Source organism: Acomys russatus, chromosome 10 (genome assembly GCF_903995435.1).
Source record: "Acomys russatus chromosome 10, mAcoRus1.1, whole genome shotgun sequence".
NCBI lineage: Eukaryota > Metazoa > Chordata > Mammalia > Rodentia > Muridae > Acomys > Acomys russatus.
This window is the reverse complement of record NC_067146.1, coordinates 20,072,967-20,090,321: the sequence shown is the minus strand read 5'-3', so window position 1 is coordinate 20,090,321 and position 17,355 is coordinate 20,072,967. Positions and strand designations below refer to the sequence as shown.

The 17,355-nt window shown below is 39.2% G+C and overlaps 1 protein-coding gene across 2 annotated transcripts in view; it reads right to left on the bottom strand.

Moving 5' to 3' along the window:
* Tspan12 (tetraspanin 12) overlaps window positions 1–17,355 on the bottom strand; it is a 61,986-nt gene that overhangs the window by 34,064 nt on the left and 10,567 nt on the right. For both annotated transcript variants that reach the window (XM_051151869.1, XM_051151868.1), the window contains exons 3-4: window positions 15,512–15,594; window positions 14,473–14,608 (exon numbers count right to left, since the gene is read on the bottom strand). In XM_051151869.1, the coding sequence (XP_051007826.1) occupies window positions 14,473–14,608; window positions 15,512–15,594 (219 nt within the window). The remainder of the gene's footprint in view (window positions 1–14,472; window positions 14,609–15,511; window positions 15,595–17,355) is intronic.

Genomic DNA, 17,355 nt, shown 5'->3' with positions numbered 1-17,355 from the left:
TTCTGAAAAAGAACATTTGCTGAAAACCTATTTAACAAAACATCGACCCTTTTACTATTACTACCCCCTCCACAAATACCATGGAACGGGGTGACTACCCCACCTCCACCAGAAAATGAGGCCACAGAGATACTCAACAGTCACACACCAGGGAACAGCAGGTATCATAGACGCAGCTCTGAAGGTCAGATCTAAACACCTTTCCTACAGAGTTTCATAACTCAATAAAGTGAACGAACACAACATGTTAAGCTAAAGGTCAGTGGGAAAAGGTCTCCAAAATTCTGACAAAAAGATCACTTCCAAGCTGTAACTCTTCAGAAGCAATGTATGAGCATTTAAAAAGCCACTTCCAGGATACACATTTTTTGAAAAATCTCATGGGCTTTACCATGAAAGCATAGTGGGAAATTAAAAAAAAATTAAACAAAAAGAAGTGGGGTAAAATGTAGGAATAGGTACTAAAGTCAGAGAAGATACATGAGATCCCAGAGTGGAAAAAGATCATTCCAGGATCACAACAGCCTCGCCGGCAGACCAAGGCAAGAGAAGTTTTAAGAACCTTCTGAGAGATCTGAGAAAGAAACCGAATTGTCCAGTGTATTTCAATGTGTGAAAAAAAAAAAAAGATACTAGATAAAGTTATGATTATATAAGATATAATAAAAGAATAAGTTATTGCTTTTAACCAAGCATTATTTCAGAAAGAACGCATACATTCACGGTTTTATGTGGCCCAGTTATGAATAGATTTCCCATAGTTTTAGTCATGTAAACACTAAACCAGCCAGAGCTGTGATACCTCTGGGCTAAGGAGAGGAAACGCAGCAGTGGTAGTGGAAGGGGTAGCCAGGCGTCCATCTCTCACCGAAGTCAACGGGAGGCGTTTAAAACTAAGCTTGGAAGAGTGAGAACATAAAAAGGTGATTTAGAGAGATGGAGGTAGATGACAGAGGAATCTGCTGAGGCACAATTGATAGCAGTCGCCTTTGGGAGTGGAAAATGGCAGAGGTGAAGGACTTCTATATTTCATAAGGCTTTTAGTCCTAAATTAACTCTTTACATTACCTCCGTGGAACGCTCTGATGGAGGGAGGACACAAATTTAAAGCAGATATCTCCCCCTGCAGCCTCAGGGCCAAAAAGAGAAGACTTAGGAGCCAGAAGGCTTTAAGTTGTTTTATACTGATGAATCAATTTTAAAAGAAGTCATTCCAAAACACAGAAAATTGTAAGTACATGAAATATACTTCAGAGTGTTAGAGTCAAATGCTGTGAGCAGCGTTTGGAAACTTTCCAAAATGCCTGAGCACTATTTTCCTTCTGTTAACTATGCTATCAGTAGTTCAAAATAGGAGTGGCTTAGCAAAACACAGGAAGTATGCACTTAAGTGTGGCTTAGGGGCTGGACTGGACATCAAGGTGTCTTCTGAAATATTGTCCCTTAAACACAGTGTACAGTCCTACCTAAATCAATGAGATACAGTGTCCTCCACATCAGTTCATTTCAATAACAAAATTATGAAGCTTAAGATGCTATAATAAAAGCAACTTTATTCTGAGGCCTGAATTTATTTGCTGAAGAAATATATCCACATATGGGTATAATCAGATCATACATATCAAAATGTAGGCAAAAATCAAGCATATTTATACACAAATATCAATACATAGATGCACATTAACATGTACATACATAATACAAATTATGTATTATGTCAGAGATTTACATATACTAATATAATTTACTTACACATGTGCATGTGCATATGGAAGCCAAAGATTGGGAGCTTTCCTCAGTAATTCTTACTGACTTCACACACACACACACACACACACACACACACACACACACACACACACACACCCATGCTTATCTATATATACATAAAAAGCCCTTCTTGCCTTTCAACTCGGGAGAAATGCTCCCACCAAGCCCTGTGTATCCATATTTTACCTTTCCAGGTACAGAAAAATAAGAGACTACCAATAATCATTTTTTAAATGACAAAAAATAACTAAATAAATCTGTTGTTTTTCCTTTGTCACACTCTAGGTATTGAAAGACACAACCTTAACACCCTGTTGAATTCTACCAAGCAGCAGCTCTGCATTCTCTTCCTTTTTTAAAAAAGATTTATTATTATGCATACACATCTTGTCAGCCCGCAGGCCAGAAAAGGGCGCCAGATCTCATTCTAGATGGTTGTGAACCACCACGTGGTTGCTGAGAATTGAACTCAAGACCTTTGGAAGAGCAGACAGTGCTCTTAACCCCTGAGCCATCTCTCCATCTTCCCATTCTTTTCCTTTTTATATTTTCGATTTTAGATTAGCTTCTTTCTGATGATAAAAATAATTCATTTTTATTTACATGTCCCAGTTTTATAAGAAAGGACTAGACAGATGAGTGTCCAAAGTTCAGGAAACTAACAAAAGAAAGTGATTTTATTTCTTTTTATATCTTTACTACTAACAATATTTAAAAAGTAAACTTTCAAATGAGGCAATGTGTGCTTTTTATATGAAATATTTTAAAGTTTTCATTTCTAGGGAAGCTGACTTTCTAAATATTTTTGTTTCTAACTTTTGACAATCCACCGGGATTACAAAACTAATCTTTGCCAACAAAATCAATGCTAAACCTAGTACAGCATTGAGAAATGTAGAAAATGAAAATTTTAAGTATAGTAGTTTTCTTTAATGAAATATGCTTTGTGTAAAACAATCGCATTCCACCCAATTCTATTGTAAGGACCATGTGGTATATACTATGGACGAACACCAAACCCCAGTGCACAGCATCAAAAAATAAGACTGTTGTTGTCCACCCTGTTTCTCTCATAAATAAAAAGTGGAAAGATTTTTTTCAACAAAATAAAATTGTAATGTTTACATGTATTTTGTAAGAAAATAAATAATTTACAAATATCACCAAACCCTATGAGAATGCTTCCTGATAAAGTAAAGGTGATCAGCACTATAAAAGTTAGTTAAGTCTACTACTCTCTTAATTTATAGCTAACCAGTTAGATTTCACTCCATACATAATATTTGACATAATTTAAAATCACAAATGACTGAATTGCTTATCTAGGAAAATTCACACACTTTTTCCAAATAAAGTAATTTTAAAATACAACATGTTTTATGGGACATTTTACTATTTTAAAAACACAGGCCCTTTGACTCTCTCTCTCCCTGTTACATAACAACTCTTTGAACAAACAAAAAGTGTGATTAAAGGCCTGTGTTCACTACAGAATAAATGACAAACTCCAGTCTCTCCCCTGTCAAATACTGAACTCTGCAAGCTTTCTGCACTAAGTATGTTTACGTCAGTTGTTCATTTTTCCTCCCTCGGTGACGGGAGGTTTAAAAATATTATATTCCTTATAGTTAGTAAATAAGGGAATTCCAGTGCCAAATATTTGTACAAGATAATGGAACGGCTTGCCCTTCTGTTAGGAATTCACAGGGGCTGAAATGCTAACAGGCCAGGAATGGTTGCTGCTTAAACACACATATACACTCAGCCTCCGCTTAGCTAGTTCCCAACAAGAAGTGGGAACAGAGACAGGAGTGGGACATTCTGCAGGCACCTGGGCCAAGTCTAATGCCGTCCTACATATTTCTCAAAGAAGTATCCTTCGTTTGGACAACCATAAACAAAATGAGGTTAATCTAATTTTGGGAAAAAGCTAGAACAAGTGGTGTTGAAGAAACAACCCTTAAGTCTTGTAACGACTTTATGTGGGCAGAAGTCCCAGTCAGGTGAGGATTGGCATGCTCTAGTCTCACATCAATGCTTGGTGTCTGAGAAATGTATAGAAGACTATTTCAAAGGTGTAAATTCAGTCACCTCTTTGCAATTTTACTTTTACTGGTCTTTGCTGAGCCAATGTCTTTAGCAAAGCTATTGGTGAGCCTCAAATCAGTTAAGTGTTTGCATCATGTGATATTTCAACAGCTCATCAGAGAAATGAGTTCTGCCAGGCTCTGTGAGTCTGGCTGAATGATATAAGTTCCTGGGGGGAGGGAGGCCAATGACCTATATCATGAGAGGGAAGGCATTAAGGGTGAGGCAATAAAACAGTTGGACACGCTAGAGAGGTCACCATGTATACGGCTTCTGTTCCCCTGTAAGCTAGGTTGGCTCAAGTCTGCAAGCTCAGCCACATCTCAAATAATTTATGGGCTGTTCCTGGTCTCCAAAGAGGCAACAGCTACAGATTATTGGGCCTTTCCTCAGAATAGGAGACGTGGGTCCTTGTTGTCAGAAGCTGTGCACAAATGTGCAACACAACCAACAAATGCTAGACTGCACGACCCAGAGCATGACCTCACGTAAAGCAACTGCATGTGCCGACCATTCCCGAAGAAGAGAGTGCCAGGGATCTATGACAGCAGGCATTACCGTGACAATAATTTGAATAAAATATGAAACTAGAAGTCTACAAAGATAATATTCAAACAGGAAAGTACAAAAAGTCAACTTTAAAACTTCCCAATAACTTCAAAACCTTCCAACTGTAAAAGCATTATTTTACCTTTATTTTCAATTAAGCTATCTAATCTATATAGTCGCGCATGCACGCACACACACACACACACACACACACACACACACACACACACCATAATAACAACAATAATAAGGAAAGACAATACTTGAGGACTCTACAAAGGAGGAAAACCATGTGTTAATGGCAAAATCATGAAACGTCAAGTTGCCAAAATAGCAACAGTTCATTCAGTCTAGATCAGTGGTTCTCAAGCTGTGGGTCATGACCCCTTTGGGTCTCATATCAGATAGCCTGCATATGAGATATTCACATTAGGACGTGGTAGCAAAGTTACAGTTATGAAGTAGCAACGGAATAACTTTATGATTGGGGGTCACTGCAGCATGAGGAATTGTGGTAAAGGGTCACAGCACTAGAAAGGGTGAGAACCGCTAGTCTCGATGATAGCAGCAAGAGTGCGAGTTGGACTACACGACTCTCAAAACCCAAAGGAATGCACTCTTGTTACAAGTATTTGAATAGAACAGCGCCGAAAAGTGACGCGCACTCAAGACCTGCACTCATAAACAAATGCGTGATGATTGAGGAACTTTATCTCCAAGTCAAAGCTTCCAATCTCAAGCAAGTTAACCAGTTCTACCACAACCCTTCACATAAGTTAATTGTTAACGAAACTTTTTTTGGTCGTTGTTTGTTTGTTTGTTTGTTTGTTTTTTGTTTCACAGGCTAGACTCAAATTTGAAATCCACCTGCTTTGCCTCCTGAGTGCTTGGAAGCCCTGATGTCTAGGGAACTGTTTTCTCTGAGGCTAGAAAAATCCAAAAGCATACCAAATAACTACCATTGTGCTCCCAACAATGTCTCTAGGTGCACACTTGTCTCCACAAATATCTTAGCCCAGCATGAAGTTTCTTGGTGACAATTTAGCTCGATGGCTATATTTTTGCTATCAAATCTGCACTAAGGATACTCAGAGTGCTACGATTTTATTTACAATGGATACCTATAAAAATATAGGTGTCTTGAGAGTACTAAACAGAAGAGAGTACTCTTCTATTTTCTCTTCTATCCTTAAAAGAGGGTCTATAAACAGGAGGCTCTCCTTTAGTACAGAGTGGCATAGTCAGCTAGTCATTTTTCCTCCAAGTTGCTGAGCAAAAGACCACAAAGTAACCGAGAGCACACACCGATATGCCCTAAGCAGGAGCCAGAGGGCATCAGTCTGCTGTTTGAAATCTGAGAGTGCCTATCTTACACATGCCGTCCAGAACTGTCAGGCTTTAACCAAATCCCAGCTCCCACAACTCAGCTACCTTATGACACACATGTGCCCTGCTCCTAGCCACCAGGAGCTTCTTAACCTCAATAGACTTGCTCTGTCATATTAGTTTCTCAAAAGTCCCCTGTTCCCTGTAGGCACCCAGCAGGGCACCTCTCTGCTCTTACCCACTGTTTTCTACCAGCGCCTGTCTTCATCCTCAGTCCTTACGTTGCACCTCAGACACATTTTTGTGTGCCTTTACTAAATACCCTCCATGGAACAAGACAAATTTACAAACTTGTTCCTCAGAGTTCTTCCAAAATACTTTTAGTCATGCAAAGGAAACTTATGGAATTAAACTATTTTAGTTATGAAAGGCAAGCTTGTAATGCTCCATTAAGTTTTGGTCTCTGCTTCAAACTCAATGGTGCAAAATCCCAAACAGAACTTTAAATTATAAAATATTTAAAGAGGGTATTACCTAGAAGAGACTCTGAAATTATTCAATGTTTCACTTAATTAGAAATAATTCCCCTACCCAGATCTAGCCAATGGACAGGACATTCTCCACAGTTGATTGGAGAGTGGGGTCTGACTTTCACACGAACTCTGGTGCCCCATATTCGACCACATCCCCTGGATGGGGAGGCCAGGTGGTACTCAAAGGAAGGATAGCAGGCTACCAAGAAGAGACTTGATACCCCATGAGCATATACAGGGGGAGGAAGTCCCCCTCAGTCACAGTCATAGGGGAGGGGAGTAAGGGGAAAATGGGAGGGAGAAGGAATGGGAGGATACAAGGGATGGGATAATAATAGAGATGTAATATGAATAAATTAATAAAATATATTAAAAAGGAATAATTTCTAAAATCATCAAGTTAAAAATGTCACAAAAATTCTTATCTTCTTGAACATGCTGTTTCTACAACACCTTCATGGGTGCAATCATTTTAAGCAGATTTGCAGTTTCCAAGCTCTAGAGTTTTAGCGCAAAAGTAATGACAATCTAAAGAAAATAAAAAGAATAGCCTTTTATTTTAGGGTAATTCTATGTATTGTTTAATAAAGGATACAACTATATTTTTCCACATTTAGATAAAATTCAAATAAATTACTCTTATCATTTGAGCTGCTAAGATTCATCTTAGAATAAAGGCACGTGGATTCCAACCTTTAAAAATTAACTTTCGAAATGGTTTTGCACTCATAATATTACTTAGTAATTAATTGGCAATTCCATTATATGTTACTTAATAATAATTAGCCATTACACAGTTTATTTAGGCAGTTTATCTGGGTGTTAGTTTCTTTGTTGATTTACAGGTCTTACTTTTCTCATGATTTACCTTCCTTGCTTGCCCTTACTTTAGGACTTTGCAGTGTGAGTGGTTTCTCTCAAGTCATTTAAAGAGCCACGTGATCCTAAAGGACCAGCTACTACTTGATATTTGCCAATGACATTCTGAAAATAAACAATACAGAAGCGGGTCAGATAGCAGAAACATTTCCCAGCACCGCCTTCTTCAGCACACAAGCACACGGGGCAGGAGTGCGGAACAGCATTCGAGGCCGGGGTGACGAGGTGGCACTGGTGTTAAACTCTGCACACCCTCAGAGCAGTCACCAAGTCAATGGAGGTAGGCTTCTCTCTAGCTGACGTATCTCAAACATATTAGGAAGCAGTATGCAACAAAGTCCCATGTGCTTATCATGACAGGATGCGTGTAAATGGTGCACAGGTCAGAATGCCAAAAGTAGAGCCCTTCATTCTTCAATCTCTGAAGGAATAGAAAGGGCCAATGAGCACTCACAGCCTTCTCCCAAAGGCTGACGCCACAGCAGTGAGTCTGACACAGTTTTCTTGGGGCCCAGTCTCAGGGACTACATCTACTTCCAAATGTGTCTGCTTACATTCTTTTTTGGTACATAGTTATAGACAGAGACACCAGCACTGTGTAAGAAACAGAAATAGTCAAAGAGCAAGGCCATGGGTCCTCGCACACACTAAACACACGGCCGGACTTCTTATTGCCTTCTTCTCCGTATGTGAGTCATTTCATCCCATACTGGATATCCTCCCTAGCTCACTTTCCAGGCAGCAGCTCTGTAGAATCTATAGAAGTGTAGGCATTTCCACGAAGACGTCACGACCCAATTTACTTCATCTTAGTGCCTCAATTCTGCACAGCCATACCAAATGCCTAAACCTGCCATGCACATGGCCGGACTCTTCATCTGCCATACTTACTTCTCCACCAGAAAAATTCCTAATGCACTTTCAATACCCAGCAAAGCCGCCCTCCTTCGAACACATTTTGACGGGATCTCCATTGCTCCTGAGTCCAGATTCCCACAGTAACTTACTTATAACTTTAATATGTTCGTCAGGTTAAATTCTGCTTTTCTGCCCCTTTCATCTCTGTCTATGGGGTGCCTAGCACAGGCTGCAAACTCTCTGCATGTGATTAATGAGGAAAAGGAGAGGATCAGGCAGTGGGAAAGATGGAGAAAGAGAGGAACATGTATGATTCCTTGGCAGAATCAGAGAAAGCAACTGTGGTTTAAAAAGTCTTAATGAAATACAAAGATGATATTTTGAAAAAATGAAGTGAGGAAGAGTAATGAGCAATAGATACCTAGGCGGTCAAGAGCATGAGCAGGGTAGGCCGTCAGATGGGCTGTCACGGCACCTTGCGGTGCACGGGCTTTACATATGGATTGTATTCGAATGCTAATCACAGCACTGCCAGCTGTGGATCTTCAGGCACGCTACTTCTCGACTTTTGTAACTAGCCTATCCAAAAATAATCATAGTGAATATTTCCTGAGAAGGCAAAAGTAAAACTTCCTGGGTCCTGAGAATGTGGAAATGGCACAGGGGACCTCAATCTACAAATGAAGTTGTTAGGTTCAAAACCAGGTTAAAAAATATCTACCTAATTAGCTCATTTTAACTTGATAACTTATGAATAGTTTTGTAACTATAAAATATAGAGCTACCTAAGAGAAAATTTTAAAGCAAGGGTTTGTTGAAAATCTGTTACTGCATAAAGATTTTTTGGTTTTATATTATGATTTCTTTTTAAAGACAGGGTTTCTATGTAGCCCAGGCTATCCTAGAATTCACTCCGTAGTCGAGGCTGGCCTCGAACTCACAGGTCTACCTGCCTCTGCCTCCCAAGATGTATAGTATGATTTTAAACAAAGCCATTGAAGAAAGGAAATGCCCAAAGGTTATTGAAGATTTCTTTGATTTTCATGAAAAGAAAGTGTTCGGAGCTGGTTCAATCACTGCATATTTTAAGGAAGTGTTTGAAATGCTTCCACAAACTCAATTGTGTTATGCAAATGATCCAGAATGAATAAGTGGAAAATTAACCTTCTTTGAAATCATCCTCAGGTCCTCCACATGCCCACCGGCTCGGCCTGACCAGCACCTGACTGCCTATCATGTGCTGACACCGGAGCAGAAATGTTAGCCTTCCATTCTGGCAAATGATGACCTGATGGCCACATTCAGCTGCTGTCGCCCCTGTACATGTGGGTGTCTGTTCATCTGTTTACATCCCCCCTGAGCTTGCACAGCTTTGCGAATGCCTGCTTTAACGGCAGAACAGAACTGCAAGAACAAATGAATTTCATTTAGTCTACCGCGAAAGCCTTGGGGAGTACCTCTCTAAAGCTTAAAACCAACTTCCAGTTAGTTCCAGTTTCTCTTTGAAAGACTGAAGGAATTTGTGCTACTGAAATTACTTGGAAAATCATTGCATGTCCAAGTTTCTTTTCCCAATTACTTCTGACCTATGAGAAAAAGAAAATGTTCTTGTTGTAATTAGAATTTAATTACTCTTAAGCTCTTCATAGGAAAATGTGTTTCTGGGACTGGAGAGATAACTCTGTGGTTAAGAGCACTTGCTACTCTTACAGGGGAACTGGGTTTGGTCCCAAGCACCCACACAGAGGCCCACAGCCTGTTGTAACTCCAGTTCCAGGGCTTACAATGCCGTCTTCTGACACTTGTAGACTCCATGCACACACCTGGTACATATATGTACCTGGTGTCAAGTACTCATACACATAAAAATAAACCTTTGGGAAAAATGTAAAGTTGTGTTCTTATTCTATGAGAGTTTCATACTTATTAAGATCAAATCTAGAGCTGGGGTGTAGCATGCATGACACGTACAAGGCCCTGGGTTTTATCTCTAGCACCAGAAATAGGAGAGGAGAAAAATTTCTAATTGAAGTAGGGTGGCCAGATTAATAAGTACAGAATGCTCATTTAAATCCCACATCATAATATTTTTGGTAAACGTATTTTCTGAATGTTGCACATGATATATTCACATAAAAGTATTATCCATTATTTATCTTAAATTTAATTAGATTGTGTGTCTTATTTAGCCACCTTAAGTGGGGGTGTTTTTAGCCCTTTGCATCTATGAACCAATAATCCAAGACAAGGGCCATATAAAAAGCCCTTCATCCAAAGTTTTTAGCAGGCAGCCTGTTTGCTTACGGACAATTAGCTTCAGTTTAATTTAGTGTCTTTCTTTGGAGTTGAGCATGGCAGGAACAGCTTGGCTATAAAAATGTGTTTGGAAGAAGTGTGTGTGCGTGTGTGTGTGTGTGTGTGTGTGTGTGTGTGTGTGTGTGTCTGAACTGTTAGATAATGACACTTTTACTTTACCTGAATGGCACTGCAGTCTCACTGAAGGTACTGTTTTCATAACTATTCAAGATACACATCATCTCTCAAAAATAATTGTTTTGAAAAAATAAACCAAAGCAAAAATAGCTTTTCTTTTACGTTAACCTGGCTTATAAATTTTAACACTGAAATGAATCCAAACATAGGAAAATGGATACATTTGAGAAACCTATTGTACATACTTAAATATTCATATCTACAATAAAAAGAAAGGAACTTCCTTTTTTCCAATTAGGATGAAAGGCAAAGAATATAAAAGAGGAAGCCACGAGGATGGCTTCAGGAATATTTACTCAAGACCTAGCTGACAGGGTCTCATTCTGCACCGACTTGATTCTCCTACCCCAAGCCCTCCTCTCTGTCATCTAAACCATCCCATCATCCGTTCTCACCATCTGCTCTCCTTCTCCCCCAGGGACCATCTTCATCTAAGGTGCTGCTTGCTCTCTCTCACCATTCTAATTTCCTGCCCATAATTGTACTTAATAAACACTTATTAAAACAACGGGAAAGGTGAATGGTTGCTCCAAGTATGGTAGTTTTGGCTGATTTTACATAACACATTTATAAGAACTCATTGGAATTCCAAGTTGGAGCAAAGGCCCAGCGAGAATTGGCCTTGGCAACCAGAATCACAGAGGTCTGACTGAATCACAGCCATCATCCTCCCTTCAGTGACCTTGGGCTTTGTTACTAAGTCCTCTGAGCTTCATTTAACATTTAGTTGTCACAGATGCTTGCTATCGTCCCATTACAAGGAGCTCAGGAAAAGTTGGTGTTTATATAGTAAAACAGCAAAATATGTTATCCAAACTGAGTTGCTGTGGTCTGAGCAACAGATTGTTTAACAGCAATGGAGAAGCAGAGAAATCACTTAGCATCTCTGTAGTCTCGAGTCCTCACCTGGATTATCTGACAGTAATAACGTCTATCTCATTAGAGTCGTGGGGACGATAAAGTTGATCAATTCATTCAAAAATCTTCATATAACAATCATGGAATAAAACACCACAGCGTCTGTCAGGAGAAGCATCTTAGAAATACCATCTACCACTTTTCCTATCATTGTCATTATTATTCATGGAGTTAACATTTCAGAACATCTTAATGGAATGGTAGTAACTAGGCAAAAATATTAAAAAATATATTCTTAAAGAGACACCAAGAACAAAAGCAGGGGGAAGAGGAGAAGAAAAACTGTTCAGAGATCAGAAAATACACCCTAACTAGACAATAATGAAGCAGGTGAGAGAGCTAATCCTGGCAGATGAAGGCTTGGCTGTAGAAGGGCTTAATGCATGTTCCAGATGCCTGAAAACTTCATACCCATGGGGAGACTAGCAAAGTCTTAGAGCAGAGCAAGAGCAATATCATGCTGGTTGTACTGGCTTAACCAAACTACACTGGGTTAGAGTAGGCAATAGTAGAAGCAGAGAACTCTATGTCCTGAGAGCTTGTACAAGACCAATTCAAACAGGAGCAGAAAAGGGGGTTGAGTTCCTGAGCTTGCAGAACCCAGACCCAAAGGAGTTGGCTATGGGAAGGGGAGCTCAGGGAGGAAGCTGGGGTATAAACAGCTTGAGAAACAGCATATACATATTAGTTGTGAGTGACGGACCACTGGGAGTTGAGAGCATGGTTTATTTTTAGCAATGGAGAAGCTGTGTCTGGGTCTAGACAGAGAAAGCCCTAGAAGCTTGCTGTGAGCAGTGAAGTAATAATGGCAGCAGAGACTGGACAGCCAAAGATGGTCACTGGAAAGGGGAACCAAGATGTAGGTGGCACCTACGGATGGACTTAGAGAGCAGCCATAGCCTTAAAGTATCTCAGGAAAAAAGAACACCAAGAAACAAAGACATCACTTCCCATGACGGGGCTGGCTTGCCTGGCCTCAGTGCATGAGGATGAGCTCAGCCTTGGTGCGACTTGATGTGCTAGAGTGAACTGGTGAGGGAGGCTCCCTGTTTCTGAGGAGAAGAGGAAGAGGGATAGAGGAAGAATATGGGAAGGAGGGACCAGGGGGAGAGGAGGCAGGGGGCTGCAATGGTGTGTGACGTAAATATATAAATTAAAAATAAATTTAAAAACAAACACAGGGAGAGGAGATAGAAAATGGCATTAAGGTAGATGTGCTCAACATCCCCACTACAAGCCCAGGCCTGACCTGACCCTGAGGACCGAGTTTGAAGCTATTCCTCTCTGGCCTCAGTGTACCCAGTGCAAACCTTATTAAAGGTCTTATCAGAGAGCAGTGGACCTGTCCACCTATCATGTGTACTGTTCTGATGGCAAAAAAAAAAAAAAAAAAAAAAATGTAGTACATACATGCTCAATAACTGCTTAAAGAATGGATGGATGGATGGATGGATGAACAAGTCAATGCCAATAGGACCTCAGTCTTCCATGCTATTATGTATTATAAAGCCTTTTCCTACATTAAAAATTAGACACTCATTCACAAATCTGTGATTTGTCCTGCATTTAGTAGCAGGCCAGATTACTCCACTGGCTTCTTTTGCTAACATGGAAACAGCTTAGTGAAATGCGTAAGTGGTTTTTAAAATATGTTCTCACACGTTCTTTTGGTCCCATAGTATACCTGACCCCACTGCACCTTGTACTATTTTCCAGGGACTATCTGGAGTTGGAAAGAAGCACCAAATAGCAACCACGCTGAAACTGGTTATAAAAGAAGCCGTCTTGAGAGATCATTGTAGCATTGTGGCTTTTAAGAAAGTTGCTGAGATTGTCTTATCTTTGAAAGGCATTTGCATAGTGTTCAGATTATAGGAGACTCAATTCATTCGCATGAATTCTTAAACTTACCCAAGTCTTTTAACAACCTGAGGCTCTTCTGCCATTCTTCTTTTCCCAGTGTGCCTCCATGTAAAGTAAGGTGCTGGGCACGTTTTCCCACTCTCTGAGTACAGTTTAATTTCTACAGTTTTTTTCCCCCTGTTATCCAACCTAGGAGGTAGTCTTTAAGAAACCTACAGATAATTTAACAAAACTTGCCCCTGTGACATTTAAAGCTTAGCTCTGCTTCCCACCAAGATTCTGTTGGAATTGGCACGGATGGGAGCCTGGCAAGCACAGGACAGCCAATCTGCACTCCTTCTTCCCCAGTGCCACACTCAGTGACATCAGTGAAGTCAGCCATGCTGCGGTGCTTGTCCTATGGAAGTACTCAAAGTGCTAAAGAGTGGATCTTTCACTCTGCCCAAAGATCTGGTTCATCAACAACTACTCATTTTGAGACTATTACAAAGAAAGGAACAGTTGATGAGTTCCTTTTCCAGGAGTCTCACAGAGCCATAACTTACTGCCTGATGTCACTGGAAGGCAGCTGTCAGTGTCCTTCTAGAAATTTACATGTAAACTATTTTAATCGGCTATCATTTATTATTTTAAAAGTTTAGCAGTTGTTATTTATAAGATTAATTACAGAAGCTAAAGGAGTAAAATCAATTTAAGAAATAATTTAATACAACTCTTCTAAAGTTTTTTTTAAAGAAGCAAAACAGTAGCTATAATTAAAGAGACCAAGACTCTTATATCCACCAGACCATATCCATATAAGGCAGTGTGGGGATCACAGTTTACTTTCCATATCATTGCACTTCCTGAATTTTTACATAGGGTAGCCAGATAGGATGTTATGACATCTCAACTCTAGTCCTGAAGGGAGAAAGGTATAGACCACTAAAATTTAAGAAAAAAAAAAAAAAGTCTTCAAATAAAAATGTCAAATGGGAGCCAGAGTGAAATAATTAAATAGCATACATATCTTCCTGCCTCATCATATGAATATAGCAAATATCTGTACCAAAGTCATCTCAGGGGAAGAAAGGGCCCTTCTTACAGGATGATGCGTAATGACCACTTCTTATAGTTGCTAATAAAGTTTTGGGCACAACACTGCATTGTCACATGATACTTTAAGTTTAGTAAAGAGAAGTTATAAACTCTGTACCCATGCAAGAAGCAACAGATTCCTTTTCACCGTTCCGCAGTACCCCAGCATTCCTACGATGATAAGGAAACAGCAAACTGCAATCATGACCGGGTGAACCACAGGGAAGTAAGTCAAGATGACAGCCTCTTCTACCCTAAGAGACAAGACCACATCGCAAGATAAAGAAAACATTATCAAAATGACCACAATGCTCCCCAGACCCCAGACACTGAGCAAATGCTACTGTGAGCTCAGGCTTTCCAAGTTATGTCCTTCAAAAGCTGGTAGCTTTTGTGAATATTTTCAAAATTACTGTGCTTTGTGTCCCATTGCTTGCTTTAACTCTGTTTTAGTTTTATGGCATCTTTATGTAAGTGAAAACATCTCTACCCCAACCCATGTTAAATGTAGGCTCTCAAGCTTAAGTGAATCACACAAGGTCCCAACTAGGAGGAGCTGCCTTCTTCTCTGCTCTTGGAGACTGTGCAGCACTTTCCTTTCTTGGCTAACTAGTCATTTTCTAATGTGAGGAAAACAGGAGTGCACGGGGAATCTGAGGAATGATCACGAGAGAAGGTAGAGAGAGGATTTTTTGACTGGACAAGTGAGGTCACTAACCAGAGGCTGTGGTGGTGATGAAAATGAAACTGAGTCATCACTCTGTGCTTATAAGCTCTGTTGTACCTTAACAAAAAATGCAGACTTAATAAAAAAAAAAAATTTCTTCTCACTTGATCCTTACTATGATTCACAGTGCTATATACTGCCTTCTCCACTCAAAGATGAAGACAAGCCACACAACTGATGTGTTAATAAGCACACAAATGTCCATGTAAATATACCGTCACCTGGTGTCCTGTAAGTCTGGTGGCCTTCCTTAATGAGAATGGGGGAGGGGGCATGTAAACTCTAGAAAATAAGTTGTTGGTGCAGAAAAAGGTGTTCTACAAGATGGTGGAGGAGAACCACCCAATGAACGGCTCAGAGCAAAGATGTTTAAAAACTGGGAGCTGGAGAGATAAATTGAAAGAATTCAATAGGCAATAATATACTGTACCTTGTTTCTGCGGTTAAAGTTAAAACATTATTCAGGTAGTCCCTCATCCAAGCAGAAACTGCCAAGACACTGATGGACATTAACTAGGAGAAAAAATAAACAAGCCTGTTACCATAGAGTTACGCAGCAGTCACATCAACATTAACAACCGTAAGTGGAAGATTGCTTATATAATTTTCATGTTTTTCCTAATTATGGGATTTATATTGAATTTACTGGTACAATAAATATCTCACTGGTCCATTTAGTAATTATACATACCCACTAAATAGAACATGTGTAAGTAGAAAACAAACAAGTGAACTCCTGAGTGGGTGACTTCAAGTTAGTGCAGAAATTCCCTATGAACAATTCAATTTTCAAATGTAAAAGATGAATCTAAAACTACAACCCTTAAAAGCAAAGAAGCAATTAAATATGGCTACTGGGCAATTATATTTTATCAAAAGGGTCACAGGAGCTACCAAAAAAAACTTCTATTGAGTAAAATTCAAAGTGACATTAGAACAACAGTAATAACAATAAATGTAATGGTTTGAAACATCAATATGTTTAAAAAAAAAAAAACAGTGGTGATCCTTGTACCATGATAGAAACTCCGATCATTATTCAGAAACCGACATGACTCTCTTATTTGTTTTTATTCTATTTTTTTTTCTACATGAAGTAAAAGCAGAGCCAAAGCCTGAGTGAAATTTTTGATAGCAGAATTCCCAGGCATGCATGCAGCCCCTATATACTGCAATAACACCATTTAACCATATCTCCTGAAACATTGAAGCTCTACAGGAAATTGCTCCGGGCCAGACAAAATGAACAGATCAGAGAGTCTTAGTCTTGTCTGTACATTAGAGTGACCCAGAACTAAACATTTCCTGTGCCCACAGTAGACCAGCTCTTAGACTAGCAACAAGGAATCCTAGGTGTATGTTCCACAGATGTCCCCATCCATTGACAGGTCTGAGGACCAGGCAGCAGCAGAAGGCTCAGAGGGGTGTGGGCAATGGAAAGACCAAACTGCAGATACCAGACCTCCCACCCACCCATCTAGTTCAATAATAGAGGCAATCAGATACTGTAGGTCTCACAATTTGAGGAATCAGCAGTACCCAGAAATATATATATATATATATATATATATATATATATATATATATATATATATATATATAATTGTCACCAAAAAGTCAAACTTGAACCAATCAGACATCAACAAGTTGTGCAACGTATAGCTTTAACTACCACCTCTGGGATACAGTAAATAAAATTAAGAGCATGAGATTATTTCACAAGACAAACAAGTTTGTTTCTTTGATTTAAAAAAAAAAAAAGTAAAATAAATAAATAAATAAATAAATAATAAAAGTAGATATTGAAATAATTTTTTTAAAAAAGAAGCTGTAAAAGTTAAAAAGCATTCAAGAGATTTCCCAATCTAATGTGTTGGCCTGCTTTGAACCCTGATTCAAACAGATCAATTGAAAAAAAAAAAAAACTGTTTGCACACAACTAGGGAAATTTTAACATTGATTAGATGTTTTAAAATACTAAGAACTTGACTATTATTTTAGGCATGAATACAAACTCAGTTTACTTTTAAAGGTTCCTCACCTTCTGGAGATCTATTGTGAATTATGGATGAAATTTAATGATGACTGAGAGGCAACAGTAAATACCCATGCTCTGTTGGGAAGGTTAGCTGAAAGTGGAGCAGGGTGTCGTGGCAGCTACTGACACTGAGCAATAAGGAAATGGGGGTTAATTATAGTCCTTTCAAGTTGAAGTGTGTTTTAAAATTCGCATAACTCAAAAATGTAAGAAAAAAAGCTACCTAAAACATGTTG